Source organism: Chelmon rostratus, chromosome 2, assembly GCF_017976325.1.
Source record: "Chelmon rostratus isolate fCheRos1 chromosome 2, fCheRos1.pri, whole genome shotgun sequence".
Lineage (NCBI taxonomy): Eukaryota > Metazoa > Chordata > Actinopteri > Chaetodontiformes > Chaetodontidae > Chelmon > Chelmon rostratus.
Genome location: NC_055659.1, coordinates 9,268,236 through 9,295,306, shown reverse-complemented (window position 1 = coordinate 9,295,306; position 27,071 = coordinate 9,268,236). Strand labels below are relative to the sequence as shown.

The window sequence follows — 27,071 nt, the reverse complement described above, 5'->3', positions numbered from 1 at the left end:
GCTTTAGAGGAAATGCTATTTTAGCCATATTCATGTAGGTAGTAAAAAGACAGTATAGTCTAATCTAGTAAACAAGTTAGCCAGACATGCTGTTTAATCTATTCCTCCTTACCTTTTTGCTCAGGTGTTTTTGGTTTTGGGAAGGCTTAAAAAAAGAAACTCTCCAAACTCAATGCACAATCGCCCTTCAGGGGTTCTATGAATGTTAATTATTATTATATATATTTTGTAAAGAGGGGGGAATAAACATATGACTTCTCTCTTATTGCCTTTTTACCTTAACATAACTGAAATATATGCAATCTGGAGCCATGTATTATTTCTAATGTACAACACTTCGACCATATTTAACTATACAAGTAAGTCTCAGTCATTTGAATCCACTGGTGGCCGTCCTGCATAATTGTGCGGTGACTCAGTGACTCAGTATGCGACGGACTACCTCTGCATGGCCGCTTCCCACATCAGATAAAACACTTAAACAATTACTGTCTTATCTGCTGTGATGGGAGAAGAGCTTGTGGCCTCATTACGACCAGATTAGAGAGAGGAACAGAGCCCAGTACCACTCAGTCTTCGCTCCTGATCGTCAGTCCATCGGGCCCTCAGGTGACACTAACCACATTACAGTCTTCACAGAGACGGACGCAATGATAGTCGAACATAACCAGCTGGGACTCACCAGACTTCCACTGTACGTCTCAATTATGCTGTTTTTCTTATGTGCTGGTATAAGATACCTAAATGAAAATAAAGTTAATAATGTAGCAGTTGTTGTGATTTCATCCAAGAATATTAAAGAGTATCAGAAATAATTATTTTTATTGCTATTAATGATAGTAATTATTATTGCAGTATGAACATTTATACATTTATGGTTGTAGCACTATCATTGAGGATGATGGAAAATAAAACCCATTAAACCATTGGATTCATGATAAATATTTTGGACGATTTAATTAATTTGTGACTTACATATACGTATATATGGCATATCTTTCTAATTAACTAAATATGAATTTTAAATGGTCAACTTCACTGGAAATTTAATTTGTCAAAAACATTTACAATGAACTGATAAAGTTGAGCCAAAAAAAGATTCAAATTATTACGAGCATTAAATTAATTTCTGAATTATCTCAAATTTATCTTTATCTTCTGCTACTGTGATTTATCAGTCATTGATTAGTCATTGGATCTAATTGATAATCTGTAAAATTATTGGATTTCTAATCTGTAAAATTCCTGTACATAACGTACAGTATCTGGCTCTCCTGGTTGAAATTAGCCAGTTTGTCTTCTGTACCACTGTTGCTCCTGTTGTAAATGCAAAGTATGTGCAACAAAGACTTGTACACAGGAAAGGTCAATCCACACTGAATGATTTGTATACATCAACATTTGTTGTAAATGTGAAATCTTACATAAACTGTGTTGAAGCTGAATCAGTAACAGGTACATAAAAATAGAGTGAACTATGAAAAGTTGTATTTTGGACATTCAAACAATGGCTAAAACAATAAATGCAATAGAAAGAAAATGCATAATAAAACTGGGGAAATAATGTAATTACAACTGCGGGGCAGTATCGACAGAGAAGTAAAAAAGAAGAAAATATGGATGACACTTGATTTTTACCAGCCTGCTCTCACATCTCCTCCTCATGCTTCTCTTTCTGTCTCTGTCGCTCTCTTTCATGTGCAGACAATGTAAAAAGACACTCAGAAATTCAACAATAGCGTTTGCGAGAATGATGAAATCTTAATGCTGTCTTTGTACTGTCACACACGCTATCTCTCCCTCCATTTCTCACTTTGTCATTTTTGATTTTTCTGGCCCATTCTTCCACTCGCTGCATGCATCTCTCCCCCTCTTCCTCTGCAGGGCTGTTTGTGTTGCAGGCAGCTAGTGATCTCCATTCTAGCATGCCCTTCCATTTCTCCTGGTGCTTTTCTTACATTTGAGTTGTCATTGGCTGTCTGAATGCGCTCTGACAGCTGCTGACAAGCCCGGTGGCATTATTATTTATCTAATCAACAACCAGTCAGCTTTAGCATGTCACATTGCTGTAAATTGGTGTTGTCCTCACGTAAACCATCACGGGGTATTTAGATGTTACGTACCACAGGCCTGACACTGTGATGGACATCACTGGGAGGAAATGCAGATGTGGAAAGTTAACTTCTAAAAGTGGCTAGCAAACAAAAAGTGAGCTTTCCTCAAAGGTGGATGACATAAAATGAAAACAGTGTATGTCGGTCCAATTTGGAACAAACTGAAATATCTCAAAAATGAAATTTGGTACTTTGGGAGACATTTAGAGATTAGCACAGATGCTAATGACTTAAGTGCTCTTCTGACGTTTCCTTCAGCTTTTAGCTTCCTTTAATATCTCCCATCTATTGGATGGATTACCATCAAACTGGTACAGTTTCAGGATGAATTATAATCACTTTGGTGACATTTGAACTTTTCATCCATCATCAAGTTAAAAATGTCATTTGTCCGGTAATTTGATTCATGACCAATTAGCTGCAAACTAATGACTTTCTCATCACCCTCAGCTGTACTTTGTGCTCTGCTAATTATCATTAAGTGTTAGCATGCCAACAAGCTAAACTATAATGGTACAGGGAGAGGTTAGCTATTTCCAGTCTTGCTAAATTGGCACACATTACACCTGCTAGCATGTTAGCATTGTCATCGTGAGCATGTTAGCTTGCTGACATTAGCATTTAGCTCATAGCACAGTTAAACCAGAGTACAGCCACACAGAGTTGGTTGCATTGTTTTTTTTTAATCTTTTTGAATCCTTGTTTTTTTCCTGCATTATTCAGATATATTGATTCTTATCTTTGCTACATCTGTCGATCGACACCAATACGAATAAAATGCTTTTTAAAGGATTAATGGATGAGCAATGAGCTGTTCATATGCACAGTGTTATGCAGGTTTTGGTAAATACGATTTAATTGTCTCCTTTCCTTTCCTTTCCCCTCTCTCTCTGTGCAGACCATGCTGACTGCCATCTCGATGAGTGCCATCGCTACCAATGGAGTAGTGCCAGGTGGGTGAGCAGACGCTGGCACCACACAGTCATCACTGTTTGAGTCTGTCCGCTTCTAAATTTCTCTTTTCACTGATTGCTTTTGGCACATTACTCCCAGCGCAGCTTGATATCCCCAGAAACATTTAAAGCTCTAGTCTGGGATCTTGTGCACTTTAGCTCTTCGTCACACAATGTTATTTACACAAAATAAAACCTCAGCCAAATGCCTGACATGTAAACCTGAATGTATGTGTTTATATCTGTATGCAGACACATTTAATGTACACATGCAACATAGCTATATTTTATAATGTGAGTTTATATAGTAATAATGGCCTGCGTCTTACCAGTTGGTGTGTACAGCAGGGGTCAGAGCAAATTATAGGCTTGTAGAGAAGTGTGGAAGTGTATGCCAATTATAACTGTCTCTGTTAGAACTGGTACCAGCCCTTTGTGCTGCTGCAAAGTGCTGATTAAGGTTTGTTTATCTATATTCAGTTAATTTATTTGCACACTGTTTGGAAATACAAGCGCTGATTAAAAAAAAGGTTGTTCACAAAAACAGTAGAACCAATATTACATCAGTATGACAAAAGCAAATTTATGTGATTACACTAGTATTTTATATGCTTTATGTAAGAATATGACCAAGTGCAGGTGTGACAATCAATTAATTTTTAACTTTAGTAATTTTTCAAGTAAAACATTTACTGGTTATAGCTTCAGAGACTTGGAGCTCCTTGTTTTTCTCTGTTATAAATTTAATATTTTGGGGGTTTTGGTGCACAAATTCAACAACTGTCCGACATTATTTTCAGGTCTGATAACATAATGAGCATCATTGTCATCATTTTTTCCATTATATTAGAGCAAAATAAATGAAGGGACATTATTGCCACTCAAATATCAAACTTAAATCTGAGAAATTGTTGTGTGTCTCTTGAATAATTCACAGTAATGTGCTAATGGAAATGTAATTTGTTGAAATATACTTTAAAAAACTGAGAAAAACACATGGACTGATTCATGCAGTTGTCTGTCCATTGCATTTAAGTCATATACGTACCTACATGCTACCACCACACACATATTTCTGAGTGTTTCTGCTAATGTTGTTGTGTTTGTGTGTAGCTGGAGGTTCCTACTACATGATATCCCGTTCCCTGGGCCCCGAGTTTGGGGGAGCAGTGGGAATCTGTTTCTATCTGGGGACCACCTACGCTGGAGCCATGTACATCCTGGGGGCCATTGAGCTCCTCCTGGTAAGAAACATCCTCTCTACTCCTCTCTCATTCTTTTGCTGTACATGATTTAATATTAACAGTGTGAGTACACCAGGGTTGGGGACTCATGCCCTGTTTGCACCTGACATTAACATGCGGCTTGATGCAATCACAAGTGGACAGCTTTAAGTGCAGGTGTGAATGCACCCAAGACACATTGGGGAAGCATTGAGATCTGATCACTCGGACCACGTCCGGAGGTGGTCTGAGCCACATATGGCCATATTGTTTTAGCCAATGTGTCCTGGTCCATGTTGGAAGACCACCTTCTCAAATTATGTCCTCTGCATAAGCGGAAGTACATACTAATTTGCCGATACCATCATATCAAGTGAGTAAGTAAAGCTTTATTTATATAGCACTTTCTGAAAGTGTGAATTAATAGTTCTGGATCTGTAGAAGACAACATACATCTGATTTTTGTGATGTTTCGTAGCTGCAGAAAACAGGACTAAACCAGCTTAGTAACATGTTGTTCAAAAGTCATAAACTAATCAGATGTTACCAAGAGTCTTAGCAGTAGATTTGATATTAGAGTGAAATGAACCAATAAACTGATCATCTACAGAGGAAAAGTTATCAGAAGGTCTACTGGTCTGTCGTTTTCTAGATGTGCAGGGTCTAGAGAGGGTTTTTTAAGAAGTGGCTGAACACTGGCAATTTTAAAATACATTAAATCACATGGACTAGAGGAGGGACGCATACGAGCTAAAGTGTTGAGAAGGATCTGCAGGAAGAGAGGAGCAAATTCAGACAGTGAAGTAGGACGGCTGAATGGTAAACAGACAGTGGAAAATTGGACCATCGAATTTGCCGTCAAAAAAAAGATTTCACAGTCAACAGAAGATGAGGCAGGAATGACAGTAGGAGGGGGATTTACAGGCTGATTAATGATGCTAAACAGGAACCTTGGGCTGTGTTTATTACTATTAATTAAGCCAGAAAAGTAGGCAGCTCAGGCATATTTAATAATAATTTTAGGCAATGGCTCCTTCATATGGAGGTGATGAACATTAAGTTTGGATTTTCTCCCTCTACGTTCAGCCTTCCTTTGTTCTCTTCTGTGTTGCCAGATGCCGTTGCAAGCTGAAATAATGGATTTTGTTTGCATATAGAGCAGGGAAGTGAGATCCCATCGCAAGTGGTCACTCAAGACGCGCATGGAGACGCATTGTAATACCGGGTGTGAATTGATGAACTTAAAGCTGCCCACTTGTGATTGTATCACCAAAGCAGCACTTTAATGCCAGGTGTAAACAGGGCCTCAGTGATTTTGTGACTAGAGGCAAACAGAAACAATTGAGATGTCGCTGGTATCAAGTGTATGTGGTCAAAGATTAGCATCAGACAGCCAGTCCAGAGTGGATTCAGGACCAATCAGCGAATATTTAGATGATCATGGGACTTAGATCATCCTGCAAATCGCTCAACCTTGATAGATATTAAAATCGGGCCTTGTAGATATAAAATGGTACATTTCTCTGCAGGTGCATGGCCCATTTCTCACCACAGATTTATTCTGAGACTGACTGTGGTTTATAATTGGTGAAAAATTCTGACAACATTTCCAGAACAGCTGCCATGTTTTCTCAGACTGGAAATTAGATGCAAAGATCAATGACAGCCCAGTGAGTGGGTTCATGTTGATGTGAGCGAAGGAGAGAACTGTCAACTGTCTCTTTTGTTCAGCCTACTTGAAATTTCAAGCTAATTCATCCATGGCGTTGAAAGGGAAAATGATGGGATAGCTCTGCCAGGTTAGTAGAGGGTGACCACTCAAATCACAGCTTTTCCTTCCCTGCAGTAAACTCTGCAACATCATACTTATACAATTTTGTCATAGTGATAACACTGTCACAAAGGCTACTCTCAAGAGGAAGGTGATGTCATTGTGCAGCAAGTGCAGCATTGCCAAGATTGACTATGACCCCTTGATTAAATTACGCTGGTAATACATAAAAGATTTGGTTCCACGTTGCTCTGGCCCAAGGAAAACTGGTGCCAATATTGGAATTGGTTCAATGATATGAGGCAAGGAGCCAAACAAAACCAGCAGCAGAGAGGCTTTCAAAAACCTATCACTGATGTCTACTTGGAATATGAATAATCTCTCTTTTCTTTTATTTAACCAGGAAAGAGTGTCACTGACAATAAAATTGCTTTTTCAAGGGAGGGAGTCCTGGCCGATTCTTTTAGACTGAATTAGCATTTCATTATTCAGTCCGATTATGTTTCTGTGCTGTTCTGTACAGCACCGACTGTCATTTCAGTCCCACAGATGTTCAGATGTTATTTTCAGCCGACAGGGGAGCTGCGTTAGAAGCACCTTTACATTTATTTCGAGTTTGTTATTTCTGTAAGTCGATCACAACCTATTCTTCAGATTTGATTAGACCACTCATATAGGGGTGTGGCTTAGCCGATAGGTGGCACAGATGTGTAGAGAGATGCGTAGCTGTGGAGGACTGCTGGCCCCCATCCACACCCACTTCACCAGTGTTGTTAGACCAGGAAGAGGACGACGAGGGAGAAATGAATAAATCAATCCAGGAAGAGTTTGTGATATTACTGCAACCCTTGACAGCCAATCGCTGTGCATCTTGATTGCACTTCAGGGCAGTGGAATTAATGGTGAATTGGCAAACATATAAAAATGAACCCTGTGCTCCCAACTGCAGCACAGCTTCGTGCCACATGCCTTCGTGAAAACACAGTTCTTCTGCTTCAGTTTATTTTCCTCCTCACTGCACTTTGAAGCTATTTTTTCACAAGCTGCGTGTTCTTCAACGTGAATTCTGATCACTTGATGAAATGCAGGCATCTTTCATCTCGATCTTCATTCCTCTCCTCCTCCTCCTCCTCCTCCTCCTCTGCCTTTCATTCCACACTTCTTCCACTGCAGTCCCCCATGCTGCATGGACTATTGGGTAATTATGCAAATACTGCATTAGTGAGCGATCAAGACACTGGCTGAGAAACAAGACCATTCCTTGAAACAGCTCTTATCACTTTGGTCCACTGTTATCAACATGCCAGATTTTTTTTTTCTATTATTATTATTATTCCGTTATTCTCCTTCTTGATGCCTCTAATGGATATGCAGAGTTTGATCATGCCTGGAGGTTAATTCTGTCTTCTGGGTCAAAGCTGGCTTAGTTTCCATTGTAAAATAACAATCCCTGCAGAATTGTAAGGAGCGGATCTGGAGAAGGCTGATTTGAATATGTTTCATCCTTCCACCCAAGCCAAGAACACAAACTGATGCTGCTATTTTAGGAAGCATGAACAGTTCACAGTGGAGCAGGAGATTTGTTTGCCTAGTGATATGCTGTTCTTAGCATCAGATCAGTCTCTGCAGCCAAATGACCGTAATGAGCCACGACTCCCTGCATGTTCGTCTCAATTTTATTTCCTCTTTTTGCTGATTTTACTGTTTTGGGTGGAAACCAAACGATTATTTGAAAGAAGAAGAGAAATTCCCGTGCTTATGTAACAGCTTCACCATGAATCATCTAAAGCTGATGACAGATACTGACAGGCTAATTAGGGATTTACCGTTTTATATATGATGGGTTTATTCTTAGAGTGACCCGTAGTAAAAGTGTAATAATGGCAGTTAATTTCAAATATTAATACCATGCTTGAGTTCTTTAATTAAGCTGAATTAAAATAGCAGACCAGAATTATGTGCGCCGCTTCAAGCTCCAGTGGAGGACAGTTAATGTGAGCATCACATGTTTTCACACCTCACACAGTTGTCCTCCTCACTCACCTCATGCTTTTCTCACCTCTGTTTTATTATATTTCGGCTTTTTTTTTCTTTACCCAGGGTGAAACTTATTAAATTCTGCAGTAAACAATGAGCTAGAGGAGCAGGCTTGTGACCTGAAATCTGCCGGTTTAAATCCCCAGACAGGCTGGGGGAAAGTGAGGAGGGAGAGTGGATGAGTAACACTCTCTAAACAACTACCACCAAGATGCCCTTGAGCTACAGTGAGATTGTATGGAACCTTTATGAGAAAAATGAAGGTGTGTTTTCTTGGATATAAACGGGCAAGAACAAATAATAACATAACCCCTCTACTACAGATCTACATAGTGCCCAAAGCGGCCATCTTTCCCCTGGAGGGCCTGGAGGGTGCTGAGGCAGAAGCCGCCCTGCTGAACAACATGCGCGTGTACGGCACCATCCTGTTGACTTCCATGGCCACTGTGGTGTTTGTCGGCGTGAAGTACGTCAACAAGCTGGCCCTGGTGTTTCTGGCCTGCGTCATTCTCTCCATCCTGGCCGTCTACGCCGGGGTCATCAAGACCGCCGTCGACCCTCCCGTATTCCCGTAAGCAGTGACATCCAAGACACAATACGAGCTTAGCACGAAGCACATCCATAACGATGTCAGCCAGGCAGAGAAACACGTACAATACACACCTGATGTAGGAACACACGCACGCAACACATTCTAGGTTAGAAACAAGTCACTACATTGATTTGATGCTAGAAAGCCATTCGGGTTGGTTTTAAAGCTCAGAATAAGATTGTTCATTCAGATTTTCTCCCTCGTGTGCCAATAATACTACAGTTCGGACCAATTAGGCACTGATTAAGTGATTTGCTGGTCCACAGATTTTAAGACTTGCAGGTTAAAACTGAGCTAAATTAGGTTGCCAATGATTTTATTATTTGAGCACGTCGTTAGATAGAACCTGCTTCACATTGGTTATGACTGTATAGTCATTAAGATTCCGATGAATCCACTGTGATATGTAACTAGATGTCTACTTGTCAACCCGTTTTAGCTCAGTTCTAACCTGAATCAAATTCCACTGTTTGTGCTTCAGTGTTTATTTATCTGTTTATGCTTACTAAATCAGTGTAGTTACTTTTTACCAATACATTTAGGGCTGTTTTTGTGCTGAATGGAATCAAATCAAATTGCAGGCAGATTGCGACATTTTGTGATTTAATATATTGTGTCTTTTACTAAAGAAAGTCAGAACTAATCGCTTACACAGAAACACACAGGCCAGCCGCTGCAGCAGTGCTTCAAGCACAACAGTCATTTTGTCCTTTTTCTTCTCTCCAGCGTGTGTCTCTTGGGCAACCGCACTTTGGTGTGGAAGACCTTTGATGTGTGTGCCAAAACCATTGAGACAGCTAATGGGACAGTCACCACCCAGCTGTGGCACATGTTCTGCGACTCGCCTTTCCTCAACGCTACCTGCGACAAGTACTTCGCAGCCAACAATGTGTCTGAGATCCAGGGCATCCCAGGAGTCACCAGTGGAATCCTGGCAGGTTGGTTCACCCAGTTTGATTTTCCACAGCGAGCACTCGAAGTCACTGATAATTTACTGGTGATGCTGGCATTCTCTCCTCAAAAGAAAAAACAGCTTTGTTTAACTGTGTGTGTGTGTGTGTGTGTGTGTGTGTGTGTGTATATATATACTGTATATGTACACACATATATGTCACTGATATGTTCTAATCACATACATTAGAGGACTAGATGCTATTTGCAAAACTGCATCAGACTGTTTCCATAAAGACATCACCATGCCAAACAAAGACGCTCTGTGTGAAATGTTTCACTATACTACAATTTCTGACAATTCTAGCAGTTGCCATTATGCAATGTTACATTTGAAGGGGGGCAATTCTCACTTTTTTCTCGGCTGGAAAAAAAAAAAAAAACATCTGGTCTCCTGCTCTCACTATGCCGGTGCAATCGCTGTTGCTCACTCCACCTACAGTGTGTGACACAGAGCTGGATGCTACAAGATAAACCTCTTGTCGGGGGTGGGCGAAAGTCTTTCCAGGAAATGTATTAAATGACAAAGTTTCACCAAGACAAAGCAGAAGAAAGTAACAGATCCTGGCTGTAACAGCGCTTGTATTTGTCAGCCCTGGGCCAACCGAAACCTTTGGCAACGGAAAGCCCAGAGCTTGCTTTACCTTGTCTCTCTAGTAGCATTTACAGGGCTAACAGTGAGCCTTAGAGCACAAATGTAAACACGTCAAAGTAACGATGCAAAAGTAGAAATGTCCTATAACTGGATAGTTAAGTAAACCAGGTAGAATGAAAGGATGTTTATGTCTACATTCACATTCACCTGATTCTTCCCTACATCCCTCTCACCCATCCAGAGAACCTGTTTGGGACCTACTATGAGAAGGGGGATCTGATTGCCAGAAAGTCCATGGAGTCAGCGGAAGACCCCGACGACCCTCTGACAAACGCAAACCGCTATGTGCTGGCCGACATCACCAGCTTCTTTACGTTGCTGGTCGGCATCTACTTCCCCTCTGTGACAGGTGAAAAACTTTAATTTCTCACCTGATTTTTATAAGTATTTCTGGTGTGTGATCACTGTGATTTGTATGAATTCAGTGATTTATTGGTTAGGGGTGACTGTGTGTATTGTTAGCACTCAGATGTCAGAGAAACATATTTTGTATGACACTTCTGAATCTGTGTCATTCTCATGAAGGATATTCTGCTGCTTCTAACCCGCCCTGTGTTTGTATGTGTCTAAATCTCCTTGACCTTGACAATGTTTGCTTCTCGACTATCTGTTCAGGGATCATGGCTGGCTCCAACCGCTCTGGAGACCTGCGTGATGCCCAGAAGTCAATCCCCATTGGAACCATTGCAGCCATCACCACCACCTCCACTGTCTGTATCCTCTTACTACTGCCCCCTGCAGGATTATAAGGCTCACTGCACAGACCAATTGCAAAAATATTTCCGTCTTCTACAAAATTTAAACCTTTAATGCCAGTTTTTGAGTCAAATATTATATCATTGGAAAATTATGTTCTGAAATCCTAATCATTTCCTTGTTCCTACAGGGCATCTAAAAGTACTCCTAAAGTGTTCCAGCTTGATATCTACTCAAATTGTATTTTAAGCTCAGTGATGATATGCCAGATGCCACACAATGTTGACAGGACTTGAAGGGATGATGCACTGTGGTGCTTTGCTCTGCTGCAACAAGAACACACTGATTGGCCTGCAGGGAGCACAATAATTAAAGGTCAACGTTTTAAACTGCGAAAGGCCATAACTGCTACAATACCAGTCTGATTTTGATGAGGGGTATTGCATTGTGTGTCAGATTGGCCCAAAGTATGCTTGTATCTGTTCTGTGCCTGTATTTATTCTGTCCTAATTGCACTCGCGACATCACTGAAAATGAGGGCATGCCCTCAATGATTCCTCGAGATTTAAATGAAGGTTGAATGAATGTACCATTCATGGGAGAAGATGCTGACTTTCTTCTTTTAAATCATGGCGGCATAAGTTCAGTGTGAGCTTTTTCTTTTCACCCATGTGATGTAGTGTAATGTAATGGTAATGACTAGTTAGCATAAAAAAGTGCTGTTTTCCCCACACGTTCTTGTGCTGTGTAGGATGGTGACATTTCTTTGTTAAAGTTTCAATTAAGGATTTTTATATCCTTGATTATCAAGTGAAACTGGTATTTGGCTGGTACACATGTACCTCAATGCAGATGTGATTACAGGAATCTAACTCTGAAGCAGCCATCTTGAATGTCTTCCATGTATCTCAGAGTAATCAGCTTGGGATCTAAACAAATATGATTAGGGCGTCTAATCGCATCATCGGGCCGCCGATGCAATCACAAGTTAATAAAGCGGAAGGGTATTAGTTACAATGTCATTGATCCCTGAGATATTATCCTTAACAAAATCGATTGATGTCTTTTTTCAGCAAATGTAGTTGATTGGTTTATCAGATCATTAAGTGCATTTTCAAAGGGAAAGGTTGATGAAGTCCTGTCAATCACTAAACGGGTCTCATCCAGGAAACATGCTTGCAGACAAATATCAAATGTCGACCAGTTTAAGAACACGACACCTGTCTTTGAAATACCTTTACTTTCCTGATCCATAACTGCTTAGACATGTCCAGTGTGGTTCTGTTCGGTGCCTGCATCGAGGGTGTCGTCCTCAGGGACAAGTAAGTCCATCCTTGGTTTGTTGAAACAAACAGCCCTGTAATAATACCTGATTAGTCCTTTTATAATTTGCAATAAGAAAACCCAGGTTTCATGTGCTCCAAACCTTTTCCCTTCTGCTCAAGGTTCGGAGAGGGAGTCCACGGGAACTTGGTGATTGGCACGTTGGCTTGGCCATCACCGTGGGTGATCGTGATTGGCTCCTTCTTCTCCACCTGCGGGGCGGGGCTGCAGAGTCTGACAGGAGCTCCTCGTCTCCTGCAGGCCATCGCCAAGGACGGCATCGTGCCGGCGCTTCGGGTCAGTCTGGCCACTTATTTTACACTCTATTTTCTCCTCCCTAATGATTTTACATACTGGGTGCAAAACGCGCTCTTAACTCTTGAAAAAACAGTGGTGTGAATATGTTTCTGTGTTGTCCCCGCAGATCTTTGGCCATGGAAAGGCCAACGGAGAACCCACATGGTCCCTCCTGCTGACAGCTTGTATCTGCGAGAGTGGCATCCTCATCGCATCCCTCGATGCAGTGGCTCCTATCCTCTCCATGTGAGAACTGAAACAAACTAATTTGCTGCCATTTTTCAGGAACCAACAGTGGGAGATTTCAGAGCAGCCAGTCCCCTGCTATTCCTTAAACGATGCAAATGCCAAATTTTATGGGCTCTGGGATTTAGCTCATCACACAAAAGGGCAGGCAGCTTTTCTGCTTTGGTAAAACATATAAATACCGGTGAATGTGACAGATAATAAGACAATATACTCCTTGGGCTGCATTCAGGGTGAAATCACAGTTTAAATTGAGTGTCTGTGTGTGTCCTGCAGGTTTTTCCTGATGTGCTACATGTTTGTGAACTTGGCCTGTGCGCTGCAGACACTGCTGAGAACTCCAAACTGGAGACCCCGTTTCAAGTTCTACCACTGGTCAGTTCAGCAGCTGCGGAGGGAAATAGAAGCTGAATTTATGTATTTTGGAATAAATGTGTCTCTCTGGGCCTCTGTCTTACTGTCTGTGTCTCTCTGTCTCTCTGTCTGTCTCTTCATCCGTCTCTGCAGGACTCTGTCGTTCCTCGGGATGAGCTTGTGTCTCACTCTCATGTTCCTCTGCTCCTGGTACTACGCCATCGTCGCCATGGCAATTGCCGGCTCTATCTACAAGTATATCGAGTTTGCAGGGTGAGTGGAGCACAACCTCGGGAGAGATTGGATTCACTGGCTGCCTTTAGCTTTTGCTGGCGTTTGTGTGTGTGTGTGTTGTATTTTAAGAGTTTTCTGCTTCTAAAACGACACCATCAATCTTCTTTGTTTAAAGAGAAATTTGGTAAATTTTTGGTTTTAGTCATGTGAGCGTGTCGATTTCCTAGCATACCACTTAGCATGATGCAGAAAACGTGTAGGTACCATGTTCTACACATAACATCCTCCTTACAACCATGGGGTTGGGGGGGGGTGATGAGACAACAGGCCAGTGGGCACAAACATGCCAAACCCCCAACTCTCCTCTGCAAAATGACTACAAACAATGTGGCTGCACATTTTGCATCTCTTTGAATGTGTTTTGGAGCTCTAAGCAGCTGCTGTTTGTTCAGAAACTACAACCATGTTGTTTGTAATTGTTTTGCATCTCTTTGTAGTCGTTTTATGTCTCCACAGGGACATTCTGTGGTTGAAGCAGAACTCTCAAGTGCTGCTGTTGGTTCAAAAATTACAGCCGTGTCGTTACTAGGCGCTTTGCACCTCTTTGTAGTGGTTTTGCATCTCTTCCAGTTACATCCTGCAGGTGAACCACGATTCTCAGGTTCAGAAATTGCTCCTGAACTTTAGGGCTGTCTGACTGACTCTCCTCTGCACAGATATCATACAAAATACAACAGCTCACGATACAAATATTATAGGAAACCAGTCAAGAATACCTGAGATGAAGGTTTTGTTTTCTTGTTTCTGGTTATTCTGTTCTAATTTGAATAGGTTTACTAATGTTACTGTCTTTAATTAAAATGCTGCTTTAACATCAGTATGCTGTGCAGCGGTAATATGAAGGAAAAAATAAAGAACAACAGACATATGATTGGATTTGGTTGGCTGACACTCAGTATTAAAAGGCTGATCAGTCACTTCAAACAGAGGCTCTGGCCCAGGGGCCCCCTGACTCTTCTGGCCCCTGTGCCTGTTAGGCCTGTTCTGTAATCTATCCATGCTCATAATGGAGTGGCACAGAGCCATGTATTTGAGCGCTGTGATTCCCTGTGGTGAGTGACATCATGTTAACTTGACATTTACCAGTGATGCCTAATCCTTAATCACATTGCATTATGTCAAACTGTCGTCTAAAAGTAGATTTGTTTCAGTGTGCTGACTGTATCGCTGTCACTTTTTAAGTTTATGATTAAGCTGCAAAACAAAACGCTTGTTCATATTTTTTCTGACAAGTATTGATCGGCGCTTGTCTGTGCCACAGTGCGGAGAAAGAGTGGGGTGACGGGATTCGAGGTCTGTCTCTGAGCGCGGCGCGTTACGCTCTCATGCGGCTGGAGGAAGGTCCCCCGCACACCAAGAACTGGAGGTATGACACACACAGTCACACCACACACTGTGCTGTTTTATCCCGCGTCTAATTAACATAGAAATGAACAGCCCGCCTGTACATGCTCAGCCGTTCTCTCAGCTAATGTGATTCTCCTCATCACAGCTGTCAAACAAGTGTTGAATTCATATTATCACATCCACCTTCCATGTTGTTTTTCCCGTCTCTCCGTCAGGACTTAAACTCGGCCCCCTTTACTTTTATCTGATTCCTCATCGACCCCCCCTGCCCCGCATTTGCCTCCCTCTGCTGTTTTCTACCCTGCGTTTTCACTCTCTCTCCCCTCTCTCCAGGCCCCAGCTGCTGGTGCTGGTAAGCACAGACGCAGAGCAAACCGTGGAGCAGCCTCGTCTGCTCTCTCTGACCAATCAGCTGAAGGCGGGCAAAGGCCTCACCATTGTTGGAACAGCTCTGGAGGGCACCTACCTGGAGAACAACGAGCAGTCCCAGCGTGCAGAGCAGGTAGGGAGCCTCAAAGAAGAGAAAAAGTAAAGCGCTTACAAATTAATTTGTTCAGTTGGATCACAGACAAGAAACCATGCTTTGCTATCAGTCAAATCTGGGTGCTCTTTTTTATGTACATGTACATGTGAGTACTTACTAAGATGCATGTCTCTTTTTATCATATTCATGTTGTTGTTAAATACTTGAATGCTGTTAAATACTCATATTATTTTGCTTATGATGAGATGTAAAATTCAAAATATCTTATGAAGCCACCTGCCCGGAAATCTATTCAATGTCGTGTCATGCAAACGTTTATTCACAGGTTTCTCAATATACACACCACACAACCCCAAGCATGATGTCAATTAAATCCTAAATACTGTAAATAAATAAGTGTGTTGTTTCCAGACATATTCAAATCAGAGTCAAAAGTGCAGAAGGCCTTTGCACCAGAACACAGCAGCAGTCATACAGATGTTTGGAAATACTAGATAATTTGCTGCAATTTGATCCTCTGGGATGTTGTATTAGTGAGTTTGTACTGTTGATAACAGTTATTCTTTGCCTTGCCTTTGTAGGCGCTGCGTAAACTGATGGAGACTGAAAAGGTGAAGGGCTTCTGTCAGGTGACCGTGTCCTCGAACCTGCGTGATGCCACCTCCCACCTCCTCCAGGCCAGTGGGCTGGGAGGCCTGAAACATAACGCTGTGCTGGTGTCTTGGCCCCGCAACTGGAAGCAAGGAGACGAGCACCAGACCTGGAGGAACTTCATCGGTGGGTAACTGGGAAAGCAAATTAACTAATAGTCCCAAAAATCCAAAAGCTGCGGCTGTGCCTTAGGCAGATTTTGGGGTAGCGTGTTGCAGTGGTGCACTTATCTTCGGTCGAAATCTGCAGGTTTCAAGCTCTGTTTATGTCCAGCAACTGTGCTGCTGAAGCATCTCAGCAAGACAAAATCCCTGCCAGCTCCAGTTCTGAGCTGCTCATCCAACTATTTAACCTCTCTGTTGAGGGGAACAGTGACAAGAAAATCTCCTTAATAACAAGAGTACGACGTGAAAGAGGAGAGGGAATATGTGATGGGCAACAAAATTATGCATGTCAAAAAAATGCAGTGAAACCGGAAAGGAACATCCAGTTCATGATATAATCATAGCTAATCAATGCCAAAGCTTCCCCTCAACCACAGCCAATAAGCTACATCAAGAAAGCCAAAACAAAATCCGAAATCCTGTGATGATATGTCTGTGAAGATTCTCAGCATGTTCGGCTAACACCTCCGCCTCCCTACATGTGTCTGTTCTGCAGAGCTGGTCAGAGAAACCACCGCCGCTCACCTGGCTCTGCTCGTCCCGAAGAACATCTCGGCCTTCCCGTCCAATGGAGAGCGCTTCACCGAGGGTCACATTGACGTGTGGTGGATCGTCCACGATGGAGGCATGCTGATGCTGCTGCCCTTCCTCCTCCGCCAGCACAAGGTACCGTGCAACAGTTACTGTGTTACTACTAAAACGCCGGTAAACATTACAAGTGCAATTCAGCGAACAAAATAAATACTTCATGAAAACGGTTTCATGCACAATGCATGTCATGTCTGTTCCTTTAAGTTCAGTATGCAGTTTTAATACTCTGAGACGCAGCTCAGCTACAATTTAGTACAATTTTGTTGTGAGTTTACATAGTTTTAACAAGTAGCCAGATTTACCAATGCAGCTCACGTCATATAAAACAAGATTTATACACACAACATAAAGTCTACACAGAATAATGGAACAGTAGTGCACACGTATATCAGCAGTGGTGTTTGTGCTGCTCAGGTTTGGAGGAAGTGCAAGATGCGCATCTTCACCGTGGCCCAGATGGACGACAACAGCATCCAGATGAAAAAGGACCTGACCACGTTCCTCTACCACCTCCGTATTGACGCCATGGTGGAAGTTGTAGAAATGGTGAGTTTCTTCAAGACTAGACCGACTTTTTAATTATCAGTAACCATTTATATCAGAGCCACTTTAATCTCGGTGGAGGCCAAAAACCAGGACAAACCAGCCGGAGGGTGCGAGGGGCGGCATGAAATACAGAGTGTGTGTTAATGCATCAGTATGCTTCGACCAAAAGCGCTTGCCGGGGGCTTAACGGAGGAGTCAGCAGGGGTGGAAACAGCATTGCGCAGGAGGGTTTTAACGACAACTTTCTTTCACTTTAGCATGACAGCGACATCTCAGCCTACACTTACGAGAAGACCCTGGTGATGGAACAACGGTCGCAGATGCTGAAACAGATCAACCTGACCAAGAACGAGCGCGAGAGAGAGGTACGAAAGTTCGCTTATGTCAAGCTTTTGTTGTTGCACACATAAAGTTGACACGACTCGACGGGCCGACTTGGCAGGATTCGACTTGACTTGACCTAACGTGACACGTAAGCCCCCCAGGACAGAAGCGTATCTACGGTTAAATGGGAGCAGCGGGACAGCATATTTACCCTTTCTATCAGTGTGGACTACAGCAGGAACCGCTTTGCTTTTTTACACGACAGCATGATGGTGTTTTGACAGATGTGGAGAATAAAAGATATTGATCTCAGCGTAATACTATTATTACCTCCTGCACACTCTTTGTTGAACTTGAAGATTGCCTGGTTCTCCAGGTCAATACATTTAATAAGTGTAGTGGAATTATCCTCACTTTTACTTAACTTTTTTTTATGAGTCATTTTGGTGATACACAGTAAGTAAATGTCTTGTGAACCCGTCCCTGACCTGCCTCACTTCTCGCTGAGCAACAGAATCTCCTCCCACATCACTCCTTCCTTCCTTCGTGTCTGCACAGATCCAGAGTATCACCGATTCGTCCCGCGGATCTATCCGCCGCAAGAACCCGGCCGCTGTGACCACCCAGCTGAGTGTGACCGAGGACCCGCCGGCAGCCAGCAAGGAGGAGAAGCCTGAGGAAGAGGTAGAGGGCAGTTAACCTCGGCTTGAAGTGCAAAGTTCATCTGTATGCTCGCATGTAGGCGATTCAACAGAACGAGCAAGAAGGGAGAAGATTGAGTAGTGATTTTTTTTGCCGCATGACAGAAACACAGTAGAACCCACAACAACGTGAAGGACAGATAAGAATAGTAGTGTGGTGTAATACAAATACTACAAGTCTATAATTCAAAGGGAAATAGACTTATTCACTGTCTTGTCGAGAGTGAGTGTCGGGTGCAACTTCCTGGAGTTAGCCTGGACAGTCTTTTAGCCTGGACAGGCTAACTGTTTTCCCGGTCTCCACTCTCTGTGTTGACCTGCTGCAGGCTGTAGCTTCGCTCACAACCTCAGTAAGAAAGTGAATTAAGTGTGTTGAACGTTGACGTTCAGCCCAGCTAAAATAATTTGATTCCAGCATAGTTGAGAAGAGAGTGTCACACTTAGATTTCTGTGGAACTGATCCACGTCTTGTTCTCTAACTGCAGGTTAATTTTAAGGTAACGTAATTCAGATTTGCTTCTTTCTCGCCTCAATCACAGCCTGTTATACAATAAAAGAAACCATATGACTTGCAGACTTAACAAAGTAAGGCTCCTTAATCACGCCTCTCCTCCCTCCCCCTCTCTCGAACACTGTGGCTCTCTGTGACTTTACCTGCATTCCCACATTTCCACCTCAACGTGACTCGTTCGACCTTCCATGTAATGTACATGTAAATCCACATCCGTCCTCTTTTCCTCTCGTCTCATAGTCAAAGTCGGCCTCTTCCCCTGTGTCCCCCCCTGCCCAGGTCCAGCTCATCCACGACAACACCACCCCAGCCAGCCCCCAAACCCCGGCCACCCCGCTGACCCCCGCAGAGGGGGCTCAGAGCCCCGGGGAGCAGGTCCAGATGACCTGGACCGAGAAGTGCGACGGCGAGCCGGCCAAGCCGCCTGGCGCAGCCACACCGGAGGGCATCAAAGACATCTTCAACATGAAGCCGTGAGTGCTTTGAAATGCTCGCTGAACCTTTACCTGCTGTAAAGGTGAACCCGGGAGTCTCCACAGTCGTTTTTCTGTGCAATAAAGCACCAAGAGAGGTCTGCCAGAAGGGTCGGCCCATTGCTCCTGTTTTCATATCCAGTCCTGATTACTGGAGATCATCGATAAGCGATCCAAACACCAGAGGGGCGGTGGGAGCAGGAGGGGGCGGGGGGCGTGACGACACAGCACGCGAGTGAAACGCCAGCATGGACGACTTAGTCTGAGTGTCACGGAAAAACGGAACATCTTGTATTTGGGGATATTATGGGTTTTACCCAGATGTCAAAGATAAGCCTAAGGATATTATACAGCCTGTCTGCAAGCTGTTATATGGCATTTGTAAAAGAGTGTGATTAAAATATTTAAACATTAAAGAAATCTAATAGCAAAGGCTGGTGTGAGAGTATCACAGCACTAAGATAACATTATTATCTTATCTTTAATATCACAGTCCAAATCACATCCACAACATTATCTGGTGTAACGGGGTGCAGAGTTCGGTGAGCAGGCACATGGAGATGAAGATGTGTCAGATCCATGGAAACAAGACGGCAAACTGGGTTGTAATTAAGGATTTTAAGTTCCCTCGTCACTCGTGCTGATGAGCGGGGCTCAGTGGGCGGCCACGCCGCCCCACCAGAAACATCTCTCATTGTTTCTGGTGGGTGATGATTCTGGAGACTATTTTTATAACATCTTAGCTGTGATAGTAAGTTCGCCTGAACATCAGCGTAGGAAAAAACAACCATTGATCATCCCTTCAACCATCGATACCACGGCACATGCCTCTCTGCCAAAGTGCTGTTAAAGGATTTATTTTTTAGTTTTTGTCTAAGTTGGAATTACTCACTCAGTAGAAAACATTCATAGCTTAGTGCTGATAATCATGTGTTTCTCTTCTTGCCATGCTGCAGTGAGTGGGAGAACCTGTAAGTACTGGAGTCTCTATAAACCTCATTCAGTCCATTCACATCTCACACAGCCCGAGTTGGCCACATGAGCAGATGAAGATGGAATACTTGTGTGTGGATGAGCGTCTGTCACCTCGACCAGCTCCGTATCACTGAATGCTTCGTAACATGTTCTGAAATATCGCCGGGAAGCCGCTTGACCTCCTTTTCTGCCGCTCTGTCTTCGCTCAGGAACCAGTCCAACGTGCGACGTATGCACACAGCGCTCCGGCTGAATGAAGTCATCATCAAAAAGTCCTCAGAGGCCAAGCTAGTCCTGCTCAACATGCCCGGCCCGCCCAGGAACCGGACAGGTGACGAGAACTGTATCCTTCACTCGCTCAGAGTTCCTGGGGTGTTTAGAGACGGTGCTGCATTCCTTTCAAAACACGAGTCAGAAGTAAGTACTCAGGTTCAGGAAGGACCTTTGAAATATCACGATGCCGCACAGGCTGGAGGCTTAACACGCAGTCAATCTGCATTAGTGGATGTTTTTTCTAGCTGAAAATCATCCTCAGGACATTAGAAGGAGGAAATTAGGGAAGCTCAAACACATCAACCTGTGCTGTTGATACACTGACTAATGTAAAAATAAATATAATAAACAGAGTTTATTATTGACCTTCAGGTGGTGGGAACAACAGTGAAACTTTTTCTACAGATACAATCAACAGCCTCTAGGCCCTTTCCTCCTGCAGGGACAGACGTGGATTTTGCATTTAAAGCAACAAAAGATAAGTTAATTGACTTGAAATAAAAATAGCACCGTGATTTGTTATCAGAAAATATGTGCAAGACGGCGACAGAGGCATAGAGCTAATTAGGATTTATAAGTGGACGGTGCTATTGCAGGCAGAAGATGTGCCTTTAAATAACATTTGCAGGTATTTTTTTGTTTTATTCTTTTTAATTACTCTTTTGCGTTTTGATTCAAATAGTTTTTTTTTGTTAATTACAGTCAAATACATAAAACTGATGATATATGATGGATTATAAAAGGCTCTGCAAGTTTCTTTAACTCTTCTCTCCCAGACATGGAGTTCCTCGAGGTCCTCACCGAGGGTCTCAACCGGGTCCTCCTGGTCCGCGGAGGCGGCCGCGAGGTTATCACTATCTACTCCTGAAAGAGCAGACCCCTCCCCAACTACCACCCCCCCTCCGCCCCTCCCTCAGCCCCGTTCCTGTGTCACCTGTACTCCCACCCTCTCATCAACGCTGCTTCGCCATCGTGTCGCCCTCACGTTTATTTCTGTACGACAGTCCTCTCACACCCGACCAATAGCCCAGCTCAGCTTCAGCGCCCCCTCCCTCAGCTCCACCCCCAGCAGACCAGCGAGCAGTATCACACGCCCAGCCACCACACCCTTCATTCTAGTCCAGTAAGCTACTCTAACTATTGTAGGCACTAGACTGATTTAGATGCTCTATAGATTTGTTCTCAAAGAGACTTTCTTTTCTTTGCTAGTCTGTAATCTGCTGTAGTAGCTCGCATTGAGTCGGAGTCGCTCGGTAAGGAGGGGGGAGGTGGTGGCGGCGGCGGTGGGTTGTTGCTGAGGTGTGAGCGCACATGCATGTGTGTGTCTGTCTTTGTTCAAACCCCTGCAGATTCTTTTGCTTTGTTTCTCGTCTCAAATCAAATGTGGCATAGCAGCGGCTTCTGCTCGGAAAGAACGAGAGCCAGCTGACATGAGCTCAGCGCAGGATCAACTGCTTCGTCCCCTCGTCGTGATCGGACACCTCCCGCGGCGCTCCGGCCTGCTGTCTTCGATGTGATTTATCCCTCAAGGCAAAAGACACTGCTGCCCACGGTCAGGACCGCCAGCTGGAGGCAGGAGAACATGTCGTTAAATATGAACTGTGAAATTCACATTGATATTGGACTGAAAAGGCACGTGGATCAAACCTGCAGCGTTATCTTTAATCACTCCTTCACATGACATCTTTATAACTGTGCGTGTTTTTACTCCACTCGTTCCGTTACTGCCATCACTGTCCCTCCACCCTCCTTTCAACTCATTTCTTAGTGGCTGTTTATCCCTGTGGCCACTGTTAGTGCCAAAAAAATACAACAAGGCTAGCTTAGTCTGTAGAGATTGACACGTAATTAAACTGTGAATAGTGCGTTTCCTAGCAGAAGGCTGGCGTGACAGCAGAAGGGGGAGACAGTACAAACGCCCAACCCCCACCCCACCCCCGAGGAGGTTATCATTGCCAGCGCCCCTCGACCCTCGTGTGGATCACTGTAAATAATGTACAAGCTCTGACGCGTTGTTCAGTATGAGTGTAGTATTTTTGTGACATACTAAAAAGCTTCTAGTGGAGAGAAAACGATCCTTCGCTCAGAGGGACAGCTCAAAAACGCTGTTTTTAAAATTTATTTATTTATTTATTTATTTATTGGATGGCATAGGCTCCTGTCACTATGGTAACCGTCATTGTAACCTCGACAAGCACTGCACCTGCACTGTCCGCCACTGTGCAAACAAGTGAAATTTTGATGAATTCATCAAGTTCATTGAATTAAAAAAAAAAAAACAACTAAATGTTATTTTTTCATCTAGAGAACAAATATGTATTTATGTTTATAGACAGAAGTTACACATATTGATGATAGTTGTGTGTCGTTTTGACTGTCACTCAAAGATATATCGTTTTGCCTAATTTAGATACATTAAACGTGCCATATCCGAAGTATTTTTCAAAGAGAAATAGTGAACAAAAATTCTATTGCTTAAATCGGAGAGAACAAAAGAAAACTGAGGCGTCCGCGTGAAGCCGACGGTGTCGTTGAGACATCGCCCTATAGATGATAAAAGAGTAGATGTTCAAAACTCCACAAAGCCACCGACATTTGAAGCAGGCATGTCAGCTCTTACGGAGGTGAGCTTTTCAACATCTATCGATCGATTCTTTATAGGGTCCAGTCTAAATAAATAGAGAGGACAATGGCTTCTCTGGCTAGGAAACTCACTTTGTCCACGAGATTGAACTCTATGCAGTAGACTCTATTTTATATCCTCTAGATTGGTGAAGATTTGAGCCACACACGTCCCAGACTGAATGACTTGTGAGCAAATCATATTTAGGTTCAAAAAGTGCATCTTGGAAGGAATGTGCAATAGTTGAAATCCGGACTCATGTGATCATGTTATTTATTTTTTTACACATATATTTTGTATATGTAGATTTCGTAAGTCTTAAAAAAAAAAAGAAGAAAATCCAGAATCATCTCACTCTGACCAAGGACAGCTGTCACTTTACTTTCATTTGGTTTCGTTTCTTGAAGAAACTGTTTTTGGTCATTTGCACTTGTAGTAGAAATATGAATATAAATAAATCCGTATATATACAGTATATACAATATAGGGAAACAAAACAAATTAGTTTCTAGAACTATTTAAAAACAGTATTAAATGTTTTTAGTGTTGCTTGAATGTCTGACCATATGTTGTGAATGCTGCTAGTATCAATAGATTTATTTGTACTGTAAATAGAGATGACTATTAAAGATCAAGTGGAAAAGGGTATAGACATACATATCAGTGGAGGTGGTCAAACAAGACGAGGCTGTACCTGTAAACATTTGGCCTGTGATCTGTGGACAGGGTTAGCTTTCTGTTTTATGACAAAACTAGACTGAATACCTTGATGCAATATTATAACTGAGGGCAAATCTGCCACCGTTTTGTTCTCTTTTTAAAAAGAAATGCTCTATTGATTATCACCATCTTTAATCCCATGAGTGAAGTGAACCAATTTTAAGATAACAGATTGTTGATTTACATAGTTTGCTTAAAGAAACTTGAAGGAATCGCCAAAATATGTTTAAATATGAATATTTCTGGTTTATCTGCTAAATGTTGCAAATTTTTAACTCACTACCTTTGACACCTGCGACACTTAAGAAGCAGCCACTCGTAGTTTTCAAAGATTTTAGGGTGCCGAGTGATGAAGCTTTCCTTTAATATGCGTGTCACGCTTACCTGTGACGAAGGGGTCGTTTAACGCTCACATCAGTTTTTGAAGAACATGGCTATTTTGGGATTGTCTCCACAACATTGCCTGCATCAACTGAGCCTTTAAAATTTATTCAAAAGAGAAGATATCCGATGTTTATTGGAGAAGTTTATTGGAAATGAATTTATTTATTGAATTATAAATGTTTTATTATTGCTGTTTGCATGGTACTATGTGGCAATATTTGTTTTAGTGGTTTCTATAGTGATGACTTACAAGGTTCAGAGTGGGGTAAAAGGTTGTCAAATGTTCTCCCTGAGTTGCAGGTTTTGAGAACTCAGATGTGTTCGCCGCTCAGCCGGCGACATGGCTCGACCTTGAAAACAAGTCTTTTGCAAAAAATAAAAGTATGAGTTCACTATATTGTTACTTGTTACATTTCAATCTTGCTCAAGTAGTCTTATGTAACGTAATAGGAGATTTTGAGTTTGCGAATGAATGGGCCTCAGAAATAGTCATTCCACCTTTGTAAATATATATCACTTAAGTCAGAGACACTGTAACCTGCTAGTGTTGTCTTTTGTTGTACACTGTTCTATCACTGTGGACAAAGTCTTAGAGTTTTGTAAGATTATGTGCAATATTGTTCTCACACTGGCCATTTTTCATTTTGTCACAGTTATTTTTCTACCAATCGGCATCTGGAGGTGTCAGCAGTCACTTATTTCATCCGAATGTTTGTCGCCAGGTCTTACGGACAATAAAAATCGACAGCGTTCATCCCAAATGTGGCTGAGGCAGCAAAGCACTTTACACTGAGGGGGTCCTCTGTGACAGGGTCAGTCTGCAGGAGTGGGGGGGTCTAACGAGAGCCAGCCTGCTCTGTACAGACTCTATCCCACAGTGATCTCTGGTGGCACAGGAGTGTATTACAGCCAGCTGTGAAGGTCTGACACTTCAGACAATAAAATATGATTCATTCCCATCAGCTTGCAGCAGTTTTGAACTGCAGTGATGCAGAGACCTACCTGTTCAATTTGTTTACATCTAATCATTCGAGCATTTTAGCATGCACCACATTCTTTCCTTTCTCTTGCCAAACTTCTTTAAAAGAATAATAGTAACTGTTAAATTTATAATGCTTGTCACTCAATCTGTGCGGTGAGCCTACTCAGAACCCCCTCCTCCACCCCCGCCCCAACCCCTTCACCCCATTTGCCCCAAATTTCTGGCCTCCCCCATCCCAGCCACTAAATCCGCCCCAGCTCTGTATTTTAAATGTGATTGCAGTATAATTCTGAAAAATGATCAAAGAATATAAAACTCGCGCTTCCAATTCTGGTCCCGGCTCTGCTCGGATGACATGAGATAGTCGACTTAGAAACCAGCACGTCCCCTCTCCCCCCGACTGATCCACGATTTAGATCAGATCCTTCGCCTGCACAACTGTAGCATGAGACAAACTTGCTGGTGATCATTACCCAGTCTCCATCCTTAAATGGATATTAAGGGCTCTGAAACACATCTGTTACCGGGTTGAGGAGGCTGTCCTGTTAAGACACCAACAGAGAAAACACTAAATAAATCCCAGATTACAGCAGAGACGGCACACGGTCTGTAGCTGAGATGAGCTCGTACCCTTCTGCGTATTTTCAGAAGCATCAGACAGACGTGCCTGACGTTGGAAAGTAAAACAGCTGCACTGACATTTCACACAGTCGATCTCTGGGAGTCAGATGAAAAGAACTTAAGTGGCTATCCGTGCAGTGCAAGCAGAGCCCCGTTCCAGTTATGTTGTGTAACTCAGTGCATGCATGCAATTACCCTGAACAAGGTGTATTGAAAATATATTGGGTGTTTGTGGTATAAAAGTATTTGTTTATATCAGTTAGAAACTTTTCTTTCGAGTAGTATGATTTTTTTTCTTTCCACTTTCCTTAGGACTGGCCAATCATTGTATTCAAGATGAATATTACTTCAGTACAAGATTCTATTTTTTATGGTGGATTTGTTGACAAGGTCCTCTCATTGTGTCAAATATTATCTGCAGATAAACTGATTACCAAAGTAAATTTCAGTTAAATACATAAATGATCGTGTGCAAGTGTGTGCTCCAGTGAATTAGACACAGACGAGTAAATACTGTTCACCCTCTTACAAAAATTTTGCAAGTTATCATTTAAAAGATAAAAATATTGTTTCAATGGGTTAAAGCTAAGAAAACTGAGTGCCAAAGTATTAGAACTAGAGATGCCTGCAAATCCACAATTTGATGGAAGCAGACAAAATGCAGTTTGTCTGCCTGTCCCAAACTGCAGATTTACCCACTTTTCAGTCTAAACTGTGATTTATATTCGGTGTATTCAGTCCCACATCCAGACAACCTTTAAAGGAGAGCTGCTTCCCCGTTTCCAGCTGTTGTGCTAAGTTAGCCAGCTGTGGGCAGCAGCTTCTCATTTAACAAACTGACATGAGCGGTGTCTCTTTTCACTGAACTCATGGGAATAAGCCCATTTCCCTGAAGGTCTTTTACTTTTACACTTTATGGCCTTTGAAAGGACAGTATTTCGTTTCGTAACAAGACGAGTCTCGTCACTGACCGGGTTTGTTTTTAATTCACTGGAGTTGTGGGAAACATTTTGTATGGATGCCTGAAAACTAATGGATGTATAGATGATATACACAGCATACACACAGACACCTGTATCAAACTTCAGTAATATGAAAATGTTTTTTCATTCAGAACCGCTCATTACTCTTCCTTGATACTGTACCTAGTCTTATGGTAAAGCTGTAGTGTGTTCCTTTCAGTTCTGTGGGAGTG

At 42.5% G+C, this 27,071-nt stretch overlaps 1 protein-coding gene across 2 annotated transcripts in view; it reads left to right on the top strand.

Moving 5' to 3' along the window:
- Positions 1–21,414, top strand: part of slc12a5a (solute carrier family 12 member 5a) — a 148,648-nt gene extending 127,234 nt beyond the window's left edge. Inside the window, exons 5-26 of one of the 2 annotated variants that reach the window (XM_041947861.1) lie at positions 3,013–3,067; positions 4,181–4,311; positions 8,422–8,669; positions 9,417–9,628; positions 10,478–10,645; positions 10,912–11,010; positions 12,257–12,314; positions 12,438–12,612; positions 12,740–12,858; positions 13,135–13,233; positions 13,366–13,485; positions 14,768–14,872; positions 15,187–15,355; positions 15,919–16,114; positions 16,649–16,818; positions 17,158–17,289; positions 17,547–17,654; positions 18,172–18,297; positions 19,105–19,298; positions 20,255–20,269; positions 20,483–20,616; positions 21,323–21,414. In XM_041947861.1, coding sequence (XP_041803795.1) covers positions 3,013–3,067; positions 4,181–4,311; positions 8,422–8,669; positions 9,417–9,628; positions 10,478–10,645; positions 10,912–11,010; positions 12,257–12,314; positions 12,438–12,612; positions 12,740–12,858; positions 13,135–13,233; positions 13,366–13,485; positions 14,768–14,872; positions 15,187–15,355; positions 15,919–16,114; positions 16,649–16,818; positions 17,158–17,289; positions 17,547–17,654; positions 18,172–18,297; positions 19,105–19,298; positions 20,255–20,269; positions 20,483–20,616; positions 21,323–21,414 — 2,925 coding nt within the window. The remainder of the gene's footprint in view (positions 1–3,012; positions 3,068–4,180; positions 4,312–8,421; positions 8,670–9,416; positions 9,629–10,477; positions 10,646–10,911; positions 11,011–12,256; positions 12,315–12,437; positions 12,613–12,739; positions 12,859–13,134; positions 13,234–13,365; positions 13,486–14,767; positions 14,873–15,186; positions 15,356–15,918; positions 16,115–16,648; positions 16,819–17,157; positions 17,290–17,546; positions 17,655–18,171; positions 18,298–19,104; positions 19,299–20,254; positions 20,270–20,482; positions 20,617–21,322) is intronic. The other variant, XM_041947868.1, reaches the window with a different exon arrangement.
- Positions 21,415–27,071: the final 5,657 nt, after the last annotated feature.